The following is a 17500-nucleotide window of genomic DNA, read 5'->3' on the forward strand; positions in this document are numbered from 1 at the left end:
TACACAACGATTGGAAGGACGTCTTTCTTTCATGAAAGACGAGGTGCCAGCCAAAGAAAGACGAAAAAATAAGCACACTGAAACGTCAAACCTTGCCCTTGTTTCCAAATGATGCCCCGTGGTTATGAGCTTCTTCAGCCGTGCCTCCTTAGCCTTCACCACCTGTGACCTACACTTCAAAGCTTGTGACCCTCTAACCTTCACTATGTGGCTCTTCTAGTACCACCAGATGTGATCTACCAACCTTTATTACGTGTGACCTGTCTGGCTCTAACAGTTGTGTGGTGCATCTATTAGTAGTGCACCAGTACATCAACTAAATGGCCAGTCATTAATATCAATACATTTCTGAATCTAAAAGAAGTATAGCGGAGATAGCAGCGTCCCCTTCCCTCCCCCTCTGGTGATTAGATAGTAAGCCTGGCATGGACTGGAGTATAAGGCAATGTTGACATCACAACAGTCACTCGCTGGCGGCAGTCCACCACGGAATACCTGAAGCAAAATGGCGCTACGTTACGTGGTGGCGGTGTTGGCAGCGTTGACTGTGGCCCTCACCTCTGAGGCCTCTAAGTGTGTTAATCTGAGTCCTTACCCCTATGAGAAAGAGGTGCGTGAGACTGATCTGCCGTGCCCTGATAAAGATCAAATTATGCCCTGCACCTGCCACACAGACACCCTGGGACTCATGACCATGGACTGCAGCCTCATCCACAGCAACGATGAATTGCAGCGAATCTTCAGCTTCGAATTTCCTTTCAAGCATTTTTACAAACTAATAATTGACCACGATCCCAATGACGCAGAAAATATACTGACGGAGATACACTCAGACACGTTCAAAAAGCTTACCTTCCAGAGGGTGGTCATCAGAGGCACACAGCTCCAAACAATTGACGAAAATGTATTCCATGATTCTCATGACACGCTCAATTTATTCGATTTGCGGAACAACAAGCTCAGCAAATTCCCCTTCGAGACCCTCTTCCTGTACAGCAGACTCGAGACTCTGCTTCTAGACAACAACAACTTCGGAGCCCTGGAGAAGTTCGGATCCACGTCATTGCGTATCCTCAGTATAGGCTACAACAGTAACCTTAAGTTCACAAATGACGTGCTCGAAGAATTGCCATGTATTGTGACCCTCAACATGGATAGTATAGGCCTCAAATACATTCCACAGCACATGTTTGCGAACCTCACTCAGGTGTACAGCATCAGCTTCAACAACAATGATCTCACAGTGCTGAGGGAGTTCTCCATCAATCCACTCCTGCCAACTGTGGGTCGTCTGGTTCTTGGAAATAACAGGCTCAGTGACTTTGATCAAAATTCCATCACAGGTGAGTGCCCTGCTGTGCCTTGGTCTATCCACCACACACACACACACACACACACACACACACACACACACACACACACACGATTAAGACATCAGAGTGACAGACTGTAGCGAGATGTGTAAGGGCGACGCTAACAAACATTCCTCCGCAGGTCTGAAGGATAACGCGATCGTCGACCTCACCAACAACAGAATCACCGAGATGCCTGAAGAGTTATGCAAGCCATTCTTTGAGCAAGTAATTAACGGCATGGTGGACCTGACAGGTGAGACTTCCTTCCCAAAGGCTGTGAAAAACCTGTTAGTTGTGGAGGAAACAGTGTTAATAGGTTGGTGCATATGTTGACTAGAGCTCGGTGTCTTCCCCTTGATAAGAGATATCTCTCCAGAATGAGATATCAGCTTGTTACTGCCGATGAAACCACTCAAAGTTTGGTAGCATGACTTGCTGCTGCCTCAGAAATGGCTGGTGTTACTCCTACCTGTGGCTTATATTGCTTCAAGTGAAGCCCCAAAACAGTCTCGTGATTTTTAGTATTCATTTTGACTGTCCTCTTGTGAGCTGTTACTTTTACTAAACTTTTCTTTTCACTATTTTTCTTATCCTTGGCCATAGATTGTCCCATTAAGGCCAGCAAAGCATGGCGGTAATGGCACACCATTCATTCCTTCGTTGGCCATAGCCTTTCCCATGAAGGCCAGCAGTGCATGGCAGTAATGGCACACCCTCCATTCCTCCCGCAGGCAACGACTTGACATGCGGCTGCGACATGAGCTGGCTGTATCTCAACACAACCACCGTTGACCCCACGCAGCGCTACCTGCCCATCATCACGAAACATACCACCTGCTTTGACGGGACGCAAGTCATCTACCTGGATGTGCACGTCTTTGAGAAACACTGCAATGAAATGTCGCGGCACATCTCGCTCTTGGATCTAGAAAACTACTAATGCTACCATCAATAAACTGTCTTTCGCCTTCATGAGGTGCTCCTTCGTTTCTTTAAATAAACTGTCATCTTGTCGAGGTCTCGCTGAGGTGGTTTTGTTAATAGTTTTTCTCGCGTGAATGTGCAAATTATTCTTTGAGTTGATTTTATGATTGTTTTTTTTTTTCTCTCTCTATCTTCCTGCTACTATTGTAGACAATCTCTCTCTCTCTCTCTCTCTCTCTCTCTCTCTCTCTCTCTCTCTCTCTCTCTCTCTCTCTCTCTCTCGGCAGTAGGAGAACCGTCAACCGTCAGGAATAATGAATATTAAAAATACAAAAGTGCAAATAAATGAAGATGAATAAACACAAAATAAATAGATAAATAATGATAAATATCAGTACTGTAAAGAAATGTTCCCCCGACAAACCAGCAATGAAATTAAAACTTTGTATCGAGAGGAGTAATAAAGTTTGTCATTGTGTGCGTGCTGCTTTTTAATTTCCTCCTGACGAAAGGAAACTCAGCATTCGTTCACCAGAAAGAAAAGATGCACCACAAGCAACTACTTGTGAATGAGCGATATTTGCAGAAAGATCTTTTCCACCAGTGGTAATGCTGGCCGTCCCTGATTACTCCTTCACACAAAACATTTCTGCTTAAAATCAAGAGATCAAGTCAAGATCAAGTCTTTGACCGCCGAGAGAGGCGGAATCGCAACATACCCACACCTGCAAGAGAGACAATTGTCTACACTGGCATACTCCAGTATATACTCTAGAGACGCTGTTTCGCGCTGCCCCGATCAGAACATACCGCTCCCAGCCACCGCCACCATCACCAGGGAAACAGGTGCTGCCACCTCCGTCTGAGACCGCGGCACCGCGGGGTATGGAAGGCCCACTGCAGGTGCGGCAGGTAGCCGCGTGGGGCCTGTAGCCTGTGGGGCACCTCAGGGCACTGCAGGTGCGGTACATAGCAGCGTGGGGGACGTAGCCTGTGGGACACCTCAAGGCACTGCAGGTGCGGCACAAAGCAGCGTGGGGGACGTAGCCTGTGGAACACCTCAGGGCACTGCAGGTGCGGTACAAAGCAGCGTGGGGGACGTAGCCTGTGGAACACCTCAGGGCACTGCAGGTGCGGTACATAGCAGCGTGGGGGACGTAGCCTGTGGAACACCTCATGGCACTGCAGGTGCGGTACATAGCAGCGTGGGGGACGTAGCCTGTGGAACACCTCAGGGCACTGCAGGTGCGGTACATAGCAGCGTGGGGGACGTAGCCTGTGGAACACCTCAGGGCACTGCAGGTGCGGTACAAAGCAGCGTGGGGGACGTAGCCTGTGGGACACCTCAGGGCACTGCAGGTGCGGTACATAGCAGCGTGGGGGACGTAGCCTGTGGAACACCTCAGGGCACTGCAGGTGCGGTATATAGCAGCGTGGGGGACGTAGCCTGTGGAACACCTCAGGGCACTGCAGGTGCGGTACATAGCAGCGTGGGGGACGTAGCCTGTGGAACACCTCAGGGCACTGCAGGTGCGGTACATAGCAGCGTGGGGGACGTAGCCTGTGGAACACCTCAGGGCACTGCAGGTGCGGTACAAAGCAGCGTGGGGGACGTAGCCTGTGGGACACCTCAGGGCACTGCAGGTGCGGTACATAGCAGCGTGGGGGACGTAGCCTGTGGGACACCTCAGGGCACTGCAGGTGCGGTACATAGCAGCGTGGGGGACGTAGCCTGTGGGATACCTCAGGGCACTGCAGGTGCGGTACATAGCAGCGTGGGGGACGTAGCCTGTGGGATACCTCAGGGCACTGCAGGTGCGGTACATAGCAGCGTGGGAGACGTAGTCTGTGGGACACCTCAGGGCACTGCAGGTGCGGTACATAGCAGCGTGGGGGACGTAGCCTGTGGGATACCTCAGGGCACTGCAAGTGCGGTACATAGCAGCGTGGGAGACGTAGTCTGTGGGGCGCCTCAGGGCACTGCAAGTGCGGCAAGTAGCCAATGGGACGCCTCAGGGTACTGTAGGTGCGGCACGTAGTCAGTGGGGCGCCTCAGGGCACTGCAGGTGCGGCACGTAGCCAGCGGAACGTCTCAGACACTGCAGATGCAGCACGTAGCCAGTGCGGTGCCTCAGGGAACCGCAGGTGCGGCACGTAATGTTATGATGCAGCTACTAGTAGATACTAAAATTAGGAGAAAAAAACAGCTGCCTGAGAACATTGTTCACAATAAACTTAACTCGAAATTGAAGGCTCATTTTTTTCTCTTTCTGCAATGCTTTTTTTTTTCTTTTTTTTTTTCTTTTATTTATACCATGTGGGCTTTTCACGGGAATTTCTGGGCTAAAGGGGATACTTTTTGAGGTACCTCCTATCTCAAAGCCCACCCGCTAGGAAACCATTGCCCCGAGTGAGGAAACCCAACCTACACTCGGACCGTGGACAGAATTCGACCCCGTGCGCTTGGAGACCCCTCGGACCCCAAAGCACGCATGGTTCCACTGTACTACGGCGGCCCCCGCGTTGCAGCATTGCCTCATCTTGGTTCAGTGTCAGTTTCTCACACTCTGTAGCATGACTTTTTCTTTTTCTTTTGTATTGCAAAAAGAAACTCAAATGAAATAATTAATTAGAATGACAAATGCAAAAAAAATGTTAAAATGTTTTGTAAAACTACCCTGTTACTCTTTCCAGACGTTACGTTCCTGAGTGTTAAGATTTAGGCCAGAACAAATTAGTTAGTATTCGCATTAAGAAGATCGATACAATAGTTATCCTTGCACTATTTGTGTTTGCCTTTCGCAGTTTCCCTAGAGCAGTTGTTTCCAACTTGTGGTTCGCGTACTACTAGTGGTAAGCAAAGACCTTCTAGGTGGTGCGTAAGCACTTCCAGGATTGTATGAGACTTTTAAATTAAATTAGATTTAATTATTTATCAGAAAAATATTATTATTACCTAACACACGACAATCTGGCATCGATCAGGTGGTGGAGAAGATGCAGATGCATCCCTCGTGTTAAATTGAGTTGTGTTTCTTGTTGTTAGTTAATTTGTGTGTTATACTTGTGAATAAATTCATATTTGCTGGAACTGAGTTTTTCTGGAACCAAGTGGCACGCAGGGACTGTACGGGACCTCCAAGTGGTACTCGCTCAGGAAAAGTTTGGAAACCACTGCTCTAGAGCGAGAGGTTGACGACATGTAGCGACGAGTGTCCTGGCTCCAGCTGTTTCAGTCCCTTGTATTTCAGTCCCTCTGTAATTTGCACCCTACACACGCATCCAGGTGCACAGGACTGAATATGTGGTGTACTTTTTATTGAAGGCATACAGTATCTTTGACACTAATAACTTAAAAGGCACCTCATCAAAATTGATCAAACTTTTGTACCATCTCGCAAAGCAAAACCCAATGAAGGAAATATTGATGATTCCTATTTCACGTGCGCTACTTCTGTGGAGATCACTGAAGGTATTTGACGATACGCTCCACGTGAAACAAAGTATTACATAGGAAGGATCAAAGCTAGTATCTATATGTGGGACAATGTTCCAAGTCCTGCAAGCTACAGCCTGCCCTCGCCCCATGCACTCCCCACAGGACAATAAGGGAGAGAATGTCAAAGCGAACAGAGACGCTACTCAACATCAGTTATGAGCAGCGACCAACCCCCCCTCCCCTCATTCCCCCAATTCTTGCTCCCTCAATGGCGATAAGATACTAGATCTGGCTAAGGTATAAGGGAATGCCCGAAGCACGACAGTCACTGGCCGGTAGCGGTCCACCACGAGATACCTTGAGTAAGATGGCGCTGTGTTACGTGCCAGCAGTTTTGGCGATAGCAGCGGTGGGCCTCGCCTCACGAGTCCCGCACCCAGCGGAGCTCACTGGTATCACCCCAGGGTGGCCCTGCCCTATCCAGACCCAGATAGCACCCTGCATATGTTCCATGGACACTGGTTACAATTTGTTAATGGACTGTTCCTTAGCAAGAAGTGAAGAACAACTGGAAAAAATATTCAGCTCCATTTTTCCCTTCAAAGACTTCTATGAGCTCAAGATTGAACACAATCCCGATGACACAGACAACGTCATTGACAAGATTACTGCAAACACGTTCGCGGACATCTCGTTTGAGCGGATCATCATCACTGGGACGCGGCTACAGGACATCATCGATGAGGCCTTCGCTGACTCTCACAAGACGCTCCGTCACCTCGATCTGTCCTTCAACACCTTGCATACCTTTCCCTTCGAGTCCCTGGCGCTCTACGAACAACTGCACACCTTCATTATCGACAATAACCAATTTCCTGATCTGTTCGACCTCGAGTCATTGTCGCTTGAGATATTTAGTGCCAGTAGGAACCACAACATGAAGATGAACAGTCCCCATCCATTCAGAGGTGCGCCCTCCCTCCGTGAACTGTACCTGTCTGAAATCGGCCTTACCACACTTCGGACACGCCTCTTCAACAACCTCACCAAGCTGGAAGTGGTTGACTTCTCAAATAACCACCTGACAAGGCTCGAGCAAGAAACAATCAATGTCACTGTAAATACACTCAGACATGTCAGCTTCGATGACAATGACATCTTCAATATTAGCAATGGCGCGCTTATAGGTGAGTCGCAGCACATAAAACACACACACACGCACACACACACACGCGAGCGCGCGCGCGCGTACACGCGCACACACACACACACACACACACACACACACAAAAAAAAAAAAACACACACACACACACACCACTAACTGAAGTGGGGCAGGCAAGCATTAGAGAAGGAGGACGTTGCATGCTGTCCGAAGTTTAAAAGTCGTACTGTAAATGTAACCTACTACCAGCCCTATCATTGCCCCCACTCCCACCATCACTACCACTAAGGCGAGGTCTCTTTCACAGGCTTCAAGGAAGACGCGACACTGTCCATGGTGGCGAACGATATCGTTAAACTCCATGAGAAAGATTGGCGACACATCTTCCAACAGATTACCTGGCGGGAGACAATCGACCTCAAAGGTGAGACACACATGTGTGTGTGTGTGTGTGTGTGTGTGTGTGTGTGTGTGTGTGTGTGTGTGTGTGTGTGTGTGTGTGTGTGTGTGTGTGTGTGTGTGTGTGTGTGTGTGTGTGTGTGTAATTCACCTCGGTCGCCTGCTGGTCACCCAGCCAGTCTTCCCCATTACGGAGCGAGCTCAGAGCTCATAGACCGATCGTCGGGTAGGACTGAGACCACATCAACACACAACACACACCGGGAAAGTGAGGCCACAATCCCTCGAGTTACATCCCATACCTATTTACTGCTAGGTGAACAGGGGCCACACATTAAGAGGCTTGCCCATTTGCCTCGCCGCTTACCGGGACTCGAACCCGGCCCTCTCGATTGTGAGTCGACCGTGTTAACCACTACACTACGCGGTGTGTGTGTGTGTGTGTGTGTGTGTGTGTGTGTGTGTGTGTGTGTGTGTGTGTGTGTGTGTGTGTGTCTCACTGTTCTAGAAGATTAGTCATTGGTATGGAAAAAGAGTTATTGATCCTAGAGGAGAGTCACTGATCTGAACTGTAAGTCATTGATAGGGACATGAAGAAAAACATCGGTCTGGGAGGCGAGTCACTGGTCTGAGAGATGAATCACCGGTCGGGAAGGTGAGTCATTGGTCTGAGAGGTGAATCACTGGCCTGGGAAATGAATCATTGGTCTAGGAGGTAAGTCATTGGTCTGGGATGTAAGTCACTGGTCTGAGAGTAAGTGATCGGCCTGCGAAGAGGACCAATAATTTGAGGAGTAAATGAAGGAGATGAAAAGTATACGATAGATGACAATAGAGTATTCATACTTCATTAGATAAGGATAGTAAGTACAGTAAGTAGAGTTTATTTAATTATATTCTGCATGAATTAAACGTAAAGTATAGATTTTTTGTTTTCCACTGCTAGTAAGACTTATAACATAGCAACTCCTGACTGTTTTTCATAAATAGACTCCTGCTTGTGTTATGGACAGGCAACCCGCTGCTGTGTGGCTGTGAAATAGACTGGCTCTTCATGCAGTACAAGGAAGAGTACCTCTGCCGCCTCACTGACACCACACGCTGCGGCAGTTCTGGCAACGAGCAGGTCATCTTCATTAATGTCGAGCATTACTGTCAGCAGTGCACAGATTCCTTCCTCGACTGTCCGCCGCAGACAGACTGCAAAAACCCGTCATCCCCTCCTTACTACTATTAGGGATTCTAGGTCTGTGTGCCGAGTATTAGCTCAGTGGTGGGTGGGCGGGACACCTGTGAGAGTAATTTGTCTTTAGTGGCGAAGCCAGGACTGATGTCCCGAACGCCAGGTCTGATGCTGGTCGAATGTGATCATCAATACAGACACACAAAGACCCGATTGGTTGTTTTGTAATCACTGCTCTATACTGGACTGCTATCCGTGCATCGTTTTTACTACACATTATCTAATTGCCCCAGCTAGTCTTTTGCATCTGATTCAGTGTACAGTTGCTTCCATGCCTATGCCAAAAGTGTTGTAGAGGTAATATTTTTCCCATTGTTCTCTGCTGGTGCCATATCTCCCCGCGATCGTTACTCTATTCTTGTCTATTGGTGTCTTATTCCCGCACCCTGTAATGGCGGCGCCACAACACACTGACGCCTGCCTTTGTATGTTAGTTTTGTCTCACTGTTCCATTCTCGAAACAGCAATAAAGTTGAAACCTTGTATCTAATTTCACTTTTATTATCATTTTATCGAGTGGATTTGTTCACACACACACACACACACACACTCTCTCTCTCTCTCTCTCTCTCTCTCTCTCTCTCTCTCTCTCTCTCTCTCTCTCTCTCTCTCTCTCTCTCTCTCTCTCTCTCTCTCTCTCTCTCTCTCTCTCTCTCTCTCTCTCTCTCTCTCTCTCTCTCTCTCTCTCTCTCTCTCTCTCTCTCTCTCTCTCTCTCTCTCTCTCTCTCTCTCTCTCTCTCTCTCTCTCTCTCTCTCTCTCTCTCTCTCTCTCTCTCTCTCTCTCTCTCTCTCTCTCTCTCTCTCTCTCTCTCTCTCTCTCTCTCTCTCTCTCTCTCTCTCTCTCTCTCTCTCTCTCTGAGCTGAGACACGAACGTCAACAAACAATTAAGGCAGTGAAAATTATTAAATTTGTGTTGTGGTCGATGACTTCAAATAAAATCATTGTTCCTTCATCGTTAACCAATATCCATTTATGAAAGAATGTGTAAGTTTTCAGTGCGGTTCACTATAAAAGACAGCAGCGATCTTGAACCAGCGTGGAGAAGCAAAGCACACCAGAAGGTTTGTCTGTTAGGAAAAACCAATCCTAGTATCGCTCTTGGCAACAATTCATGATAACATTCTATTCCCTCAAATAAGAAGATTGTATTCCCTTTATTTACTCGCATAGATCGTTATAGGGACCTCTTCTTTCACAATGATAGCAGCATCAACTCCAAAAAGTGTCAAATTAATATGATAAAAAAAAAAGTAAGTGACAGGGGAGTAGTGTCAGGGGAGTAGTGACAGGGGAGTAGTGACAGGGAAGTAGTGACAGCGGAGTAGTGACAGGGATGAGTCATACAGCTGTAAGTTGCATCAAAACAAACCTCCACCATACATGACCAAAGTTCGAATCCTGTCCACGGTCAGAGTGTAGGTTGGGCTTCCTCACTCGGGCCAATGGTTTCCTAGCGGGTGGGCTTTGAGATAGGAGGTACCCAAAAAAAAGTATCCCCTTTAGCCCAGAAATTCCCCTGAAAAAGACCACTTGGCATAAATATAAAGAAAAAAAGAGATGGTATCAAGATGGCGGACTTGAATAGAGTATGACAGTATGTGATCGTATTTCTAAGCCTTTTATTGTACCGTCCATTATCTCACGTATTTTTCATTTTCAGATTATTCATGCTATTGCAAAAAATATAACACTTTTTTATTTAGAATTTTGTTTTGACCAAGTCCCTTTCCATGTCGAGAAATATTCAAACTTTTCCTTATTTTTATTTCATTTCATTTCTCTTCATTAACTACTGGCTCACGATGATCGGAAAAAATTACAATTTTTTTCATAATAGGTGAATAAATAGGAAGGATATGTGGATAGGGTAGGTCCATTGGCGTGTGGATAAATGGAATGATTGATGTGTGGATGAAGGGTGAGTAAGTTGACATGTTTGTGTGTGTGTGTGTGTGTGTGTGTGTGTGTGTGTGTGTGTGTGTGTGTGTGTGTGTGTGTGTTGGGTGGGCGGGGGAAGCAGGTGGGTGGGAGAGAAAGTGGGTGATTGATGACTGGGTGGGTTGGTGGGTGAATAGATACTGTAGTCGATGAATGGATGGATAAGTACGTAGATATGTGGATGGGATGGACTGGATTATAGTCGGAGGGTCAATGGATAGTGAGTGAATAGATAAATGGGAGGAATGGCTTGGACGAATGAGTGGATGGATGGCTAAGTGGTTGGGTGTATGTGGGTGAGTGGATGGATCGCTGGGTGGGTGGGTGAAGTGTTGATGGTGGGCGGGTTTGGTGTAAGAGAAAGGATGAATGGATGGATGGAAGGGTGGGTGCATGGCTGGCTGGGATGAGTGGGCTGGCGGAGGATCAGAAGCTAATGGATGATTGGATGAGCTAATGGAGGTTAATGGGTGGGTTACAGCTGCGCGCGCACACACACACACACACACACACACACACACACACACACACACACACACAGCATTCTCTGTCGACTTGCATGAAATAGGTCAATAGATAAATAAACACTTGGACCGATAATATAACAGTGGCAGCCTTGAGTGCCTGCCGGCCACAGCGCTACCTCAAATTCGCGTCTCGACTTCCCTGCAATTGAGACGCAACAATTCTTAGAAGCCACGTGGCACCTCAGTCCTGAAGCAGACGCTGGGAAACACCACCTGTGGCAGTACAAAGGTGGCAGGTTTTTGTAGCCATTATCACCACAATTCCCGCCATCCGCGCCATCGTCCCGCCACCAACACCACCATTACGCCACACCACCAACCCAGTCACAACAGCCGCAACCAGCACCACCGCCATCTTGCCATCCATGTTCACCATGTGCTGGGTGGTGGAGGGTACGTGCAGGGCTGGATGGGGAGGCATGCAGGGCAGGCACGGCAGTGAGGATCGGGGTGAGGGCGGGACAAGTCGGTGCCTCAGAAAGGTCGCGGGTGAGAACCTGCTCAGGTGTCCGACGTAGCAGGCGCCGCTATCATACATTCAATTTCTTTTATTAGCATTTGTTTACAACATGGAGTGGCGTGTAGGGCGGTGCAGCTGACGTCCACGCACGCCCTGGTTACAAGGCCACTTCTGGTTATCGGACCCCAAATTTTTGCATAGTTTTTGTACTTTGTCAAGCATAAACATGGTGATGGTGCGTGCCGGGAGTCACGGCTGCAAAACACCTGTGATGAAGAGTGCGGGGCGCAAATGAGGGCATGATGTAAGACGATCGCTCACTTTGGTGGCTTCACTTCTGCCTCTATTAACACCAGGTCGTTCAGCTGACTTCATGAAGACAACATATCTTTCTATTGTTTAACAAAAGGTATACATAAACGCCATGTACATTTCCATGTAAACGTGGAGAAGAATATATTAGTAATCAGTCTTACTTAAGAGTCTCCCTGCGAAGGAAGAGACACCACGCGCACTGGAGATGACGCTCGCCAAAACTCCCGTGCCATCTCTCCCAATGTCTCTACATCGAGGTTTTCTGTCCGTGGAACACTGTCTAAATCTTTCCTTCTTTTATTTACAAAGGTTCAGGTATCTAGGACTATTGACAACACCCCTATTCTTTTCCTGTTACTTTCTTTACTCTCAATGTAGTTCCCAAAGTGTCACTTGTCCCTGTGTTCAGTAGTCATCGATATCACTTGCACTGCCTTTCTCACACATAATTCTTTAAAACATCATATTTTCATTAACCTGTTTTCCTCTTATTAACTCTATTGCTAATAACGTCTGTTGTTTCTATACTCTCTTTCAGCTTGTGAACGCGAAGGGATTTCTACCATTTTGCTTCAGTTTAGAGGCTGTAATGCTGTACTGCTGTGACCGCCCCCAACAAAGCTTCCTCAGAGAGCCTTACTGATTCATTAATCTCCAGTAGGTGAGAAGCAAGTTCCAATCTTTGGTAGGAAAAGATTAGTTCCACACTCATTCTGCATCATTTAAATTACTACCTCCTGGTTCATCTCGCTTGCTGGAATGGTGCCAAATAGAAGAGACAGCTCACAAAGAACACTGCATCTTTCCTTTCCTGAACGTTGCTTCATCCTTCCATGCCTATCAGGAATCCTTCTGAACTACTCCTATATCCTTGGTCAGCTTCTTTCATCAAGTGGACGTATCAAAATCTCACAACTATTCGTTATCCTACTCGTCAAAATTTCACTAACTTTTCGTAATCCTACTCGCCACACGGGAGTTACACAGCATTATTCTGGTTCTTATTTACCTTACGATCTTTGTACCCAGCTATCATTGTTTCATCTGTCATACTAAATACTGTTAAATAATCCCAACCCTTTGTCTCTCCCACGGGTGCGTCTTCATTATGCCACACCGAGTAGTGTAGTGGTTAGCTCGACTCACAATCGAGAGGGCCCGGGTTCGAGTCTCGGGAAGCGGCGAGGCAAAAGGGCAAGCCTCATAATGTATAGCCCCTGTTCACCTGTCAGTAAATAGGTACGGGATGTAACTCGAAGGGTTGTGGCCTCGCTTTCCCGGTGTGTGGAGTGTGTTGTGGTCTCAGTCCTACCCGAAGATCGGTCTATGAGCTCTGAGCTCGCTCCGTAATGGAGAAGACTGGCTGGGTGACCAGCAGACGACCGTGGTGAATTACACCCATTATGTTCTTGATGGCCTTGTCATGTCACATGTGATCTCACCAAGAGGATCGAGGTCGGCGCCCCTCCACGATACTAAGTATGTCACCAGTTCTCAGGGCGAAACACTGCATGGTGGTAGCCATCAGGATGAAGGCACGCGGCGGCAGAAGCAGCACGGAATGCTTGGAGACATGCACGTAACTGTATGGCGGTGGTGAGGGAGACCAGTCCCATACATCGGCAAGACTCCTCTGATCTGCCCCAGCACGTTTTTCTTTTTCAGCGTCCTGCCTTACTGGACGCACCACAGAGGCTCGTCCAAGCCCCAAGTGAGAAAGTCAAGGCGTGGCCAGTGTATGTACCGCATGGCTGGAAATACCTCGCTGGTGAAATGAGACGTTCTGGAAAGCATGATGGACGAGGGTGGCCTGCTCTGGGGCTCCCACACCCTGATAAGATAACACTTCCTTACTTAAAACGATTGGAGACAGAAGGGAGTTTATCATCTGCCTTCGAGAACACTACCAGTCTAGCCATGACGAGCCTCCTGGTGCTCCTGCTGGTGGCGGCGGCGGCGGCAACGCGACCTTGTCCTGACGCTAATGCCATCTATCCGTGTACCTGCACTACAGAGGACATAGGCACTGCCATCCATCTAAACATGGACTGTTCTGATGTCACCAGCGACTCTAGGCTGCAGTCCGTGTTTCAGGCGAGTTTTCCCTTCAGTAATTTTTGGAGCTTAACCATCAATCCAGTAATTTCCCATCCTGCTCTCACCACACTCAGTCCCTACGTGTTCGGCGAGGTGACCTTCGTGCATGTTCTTATCGATAACACATACATCCATACCGTCCACGAGGAGGCTTTCTCGGCGTCCCACTCCACTCTTACCAACCTCACGCTCATCAACAGCAAGATCAATGAGTTCCCATTTGAGACGATGGCTTCGTTCCTTCATCTGCGCAACCTGAGTCTGTCCAACAACAGGTTCCCCTCGTTGCCCAATCTGGAGTCCACTTCGTTGGAGGTGCTTGACCTCTCACATAACACGGCCTTGACCTTTACCCAGGACACGCTAAAGGGCACTCCACAGCTGAGGGACATTTACCTCCACAACATGGACATCACCTACTTCCCCGCTAACGTGTTCAGCAGTCTCAATAGGCTCAAACTCGTCGACCTCTCAAACAACGTCCTAAAGGGGAAGCTGGAACAGGCCATCTTCCGCGTGCCGCTCGACTCCGTGGAGGAAATAAGGCTGAACGACAATAGCATCACTGGCATCGCGTCCACCGCCATCACAGGTAACAACATACCCAGAGAGAGAGAGAGAGAGAGAGAGAGAGAGAGAGAGAGAGAGAGAGAGAGAGAGAGAGAGAGAGAGAGAGAAAGGAGGGTGGGAGGCATGGAAGACTAAGGAGGGAGCGCTAAGAAAGTCCATCAGCACATTTTTCATCACCAGGTATGCACAGGACGGCCACGGTTGACTTCAGTAACAACCATATCACCGCGCTGGAGTGGGATGACTGGTATCCCTTGCTAGACCAGCTCACCGGAGTGGGGGCGGTTGATCTCTCAGGTACGTACAGTACGTAGGTGGTGCTACTTCTGCTGCTGTTTCCAGAGTGTCAGCGTGCCGCGTTCCAGTACAGTATAATCACTCTGACTGTAGTCCTAAAGCAGCCCTGGCGATGAATGATAAATTTCTAACTTGGCTGCAAATACTGATAAGGCTCTAATGTGCACCATCACCGACACAGCACGTTCCCGATATAGCTCATTAGTGTCGTGGTCTCCCCATCAGGTAATCCTCTGCAGTGCTCCTGTGACCTGGTGTGGCTACTGCTGGACGAAGACGAGCTGGATAAGATAACCGACACGACCACCTGTGTGGATGGCACCCCTATGAAGAACGTGGATATCAACGACCTACTCCTTATGTGTTAACGCGGTGGCACCGAGGGCGGTGGACGCGAAGGCTATGCTAGTTTGAAAGATGCTCGATCACTATAAAAAAAAAAAAAAACGATGTTTCTATAAAAATACGTAGACAGTACAATATGACACATAAACACACCCTATGAACGAATAAAGTTACATGAAAAGATAGTTTGTCTTCTTCTTTTATGTAAAAGTGGCAAAGATCCCTCGAGTCAAAACAAGCAAAAAATACAAAAGTAGGCAAAAGGATCCAGAGTTTACTGAAAACAACGATGAATGACTGAGAACTCTGGTTAACTCTCGCCTTGAGCGTGGATCTCACGTCGTGACAGATGTACGTACAGGAAGGAGCGGCACACAGTGCCACACAACAGCAGCTCGTCACTCATTCCCTTCACCTGTAGTATCATCGCCAACACGAGATGTACTACGTTAGGCTGATAACATCTTGCTGCACCGCGATATCTGGAAGTCAAAGTCAGTACTCCGTGTCACCTCTCACTCTTAACTGTATGATTAACTTTATATAAGTGTCACCTCTCACTCTTAACTGTATGATTAACTTTATATAAGTGTCACCTCTCACTCTTAACTGTATGATTAACTTTATATAAGTGTCACCTCTCACTCTTAACTGTATGATTAACTTTATATAAGTGTCACCTCTCACTCTTAACTGTATGATTAACTTTATATAAGTGTCACCTCTCATGCTTAACTGTATGATTAACTTTATATATATATATATATATATATATATATATATATATATATATATATATATATATATATATATATATATATATATATATATGTATATATATAAATTTCATCGTGTTTTTTTTTTCTTTTTTACTCTTCCAACGCCAAGCAGCAGCAAAATGGATAAATTCCTTGAAAATAGGAACATCATTCATAAAAACAATATGAAAAATGAAACAAAAATAATAAAAAATACATCACCACTATCACCACCACATTCACCACCACTGCCACACACTCCACCCTCCTCACCACCACTGCCACACACTCCACCCTCCTCACCACCACTGCCACACACTCCACCCTCCTCATCACCACTGCCACACACTCCACCCTCCTCACCACCACTGCCACACACTCCACCCTCCTCACCACCACTGCCACACACTCCATCCTCCTCACCACCACTGCCACACACTCCACCCTCCTCACCACCACTGCCACACACTCCACCCTCCTCACCACCACTGCCACACACTCCCCCCTCCTCACCACCACTGCCACACACTCCACCCTCCTCACCACCACTGCCACACACTCCACCCTCCTCATCACCACTGCCACACACTCCACCCTCCTCACCACCACTGCCACACACTCCCCCCTCCTCACCACCACTGCCACACACTCCACCCTCCTCACCACCACTGCCACACACTCCACCCACCACTCATGCTCGTGTTCATGGAGAAAGGTGTATGCAAGATTAAGACCGAGTAGAAACCAGCAGGTATTTACACACAGTACATCGCCATCAGTGTTGTGCCCACCTAATGTCCTACCCTCAGCCATGGCACCACGCCAGCGACACCATTATTGACCTCCTTCCCCAACGCTTCCCCACCACTGTGTGCATAAGTGCATCACACACACACACACACACACACACACACACACCCGGTAGCTCAGTGGTTAGAGCGCTGGCTTCACAAGCCAGAGGACCGGGGTTCGATTCTCCGGCCGGGTGGAGATATTTGGGTGTGTCTCCTTTCACGTGTAGCCCCTGTTCACCTAGCAGTGAGTAGGTACGGGATGTAAATCGAGGAGTTGTGACCTTGTTGTCCCGGTGTGTGGTGTGTGCCTGGTCTCAGGCCTATCCGAAGATCGGAAATAATGAGCTCTGAGCTTGTTCCGTAGGGTAACGTCTGGCTGTCTCGTCAGAGACTGCAGCAGATCAAACAGTGAAACACACACGTGCACACACACACACACACACACACACACACACACACACACACACACACTATGAAGGTAATTTCCACACTCTCTAGTCACAGGAAAAAATATTTCCTTTCATTTCAAACATGTTCATTTCAAGCAATTGGGCGGCCAGCGACACAGCAAGGGGCACCATGCCCAACACGCGGTGATATCGCCGCTAGACACCTTTGTTTGTATATTGGACAATTGTTTGGACCTGGTTATTTCAGAGGCACCGGATGCCAATGTTCGCTCGTTTGTCCGCCAACGACATTTGACACATTGGCTCACCACAAGTATGAGTGTGTGATCCAACACACTCTCGTGCTGGAGTATTTTCTTTTTTTTTCTTTTTTTATGTAGGGAAGAGGGCCAGCCAAGGGCAAAAAAATAGAAAAAGAAAAAAAGGCCCACTTGAGAGCAGGCTCTCTAAAAAACGGAAAGCG

General features: G+C 47.8%; 3 protein-coding genes and 1 long non-coding RNA gene across 5 annotated transcripts; 3 read left to right on the top strand and 1 right to left on the bottom strand.

Annotated features, from left to right (window-relative positions):
• Positions 1-451: 451 nt before the first annotated feature.
• Positions 452-2759, top strand: LOC123499106 (oplophorus-luciferin 2-monooxygenase non-catalytic subunit-like). The gene is made up of 3 exons (XM_045246735.1): positions 452-1343; positions 1495-1608; positions 2087-2759. The coding sequence occupies exons 1-3, from the start codon at positions 506-508 to the stop codon at positions 2293-2295; spliced, it is 1161 nt and encodes a 386-aa protein (XP_045102670.1). The 5' UTR covers positions 452-505; the 3' UTR covers positions 2296-2759.
• Positions 2760-6030: 3271 nt separating this feature from the next.
• LOC123499104 (oplophorus-luciferin 2-monooxygenase non-catalytic subunit-like) lies at positions 6031-9015 on the top strand. 2 transcript variants are annotated; one of them, XM_045246734.1, is made up of 3 exons: positions 6031-6905; positions 7191-7307; positions 8273-9015. In XM_045246734.1, exons 1-3 carry the CDS (start codon positions 6086-6088, stop codon positions 8323-8325), a joined length of 990 nt encoding a protein of 329 aa, XP_045102669.1. In that variant the 5' UTR covers positions 6031-6085; the 3' UTR covers positions 8326-9015. The 2 variants fall into 2 exon arrangements, with proteins under 2 accessions (XP_045102669.1, XP_045102668.1); XM_045246733.1 differs by having other exon boundaries at positions 6032-6905; positions 8296-9015.
• A 4419-nt stretch (positions 9016-13434) lies between these two features.
• Positions 13435-15260, top strand: LOC123499112 (oplophorus-luciferin 2-monooxygenase non-catalytic subunit-like). The gene is made up of 3 exons (XM_045246739.1): positions 13435-14455; positions 14614-14730; positions 14956-15260. Exons 1-3 carry the CDS (start codon positions 13540-13542, stop codon positions 15096-15098), a joined length of 1176 nt encoding a protein of 391 aa, XP_045102674.1. The 5' UTR covers positions 13435-13539; the 3' UTR covers positions 15099-15260.
• On the bottom strand, positions 15095-15762 carry LOC123499114. Its single transcript, XR_006672885.1, has 2 exons — positions 15630-15762; positions 15095-15587 (listed from the first exon to the last, which is right to left on the bottom strand). It is a non-coding gene; the product is annotated as an uncharacterized LOC123499114 (long non-coding RNA).
• Positions 15763-17500: the final 1738 nt, after the last annotated feature.

This window comes from Portunus trituberculatus, chromosome 49 (assembly GCF_017591435.1).
Source record: "Portunus trituberculatus isolate SZX2019 chromosome 49, ASM1759143v1, whole genome shotgun sequence".
Lineage (NCBI taxonomy): Eukaryota > Metazoa > Arthropoda > Malacostraca > Decapoda > Portunidae > Portunus > Portunus trituberculatus.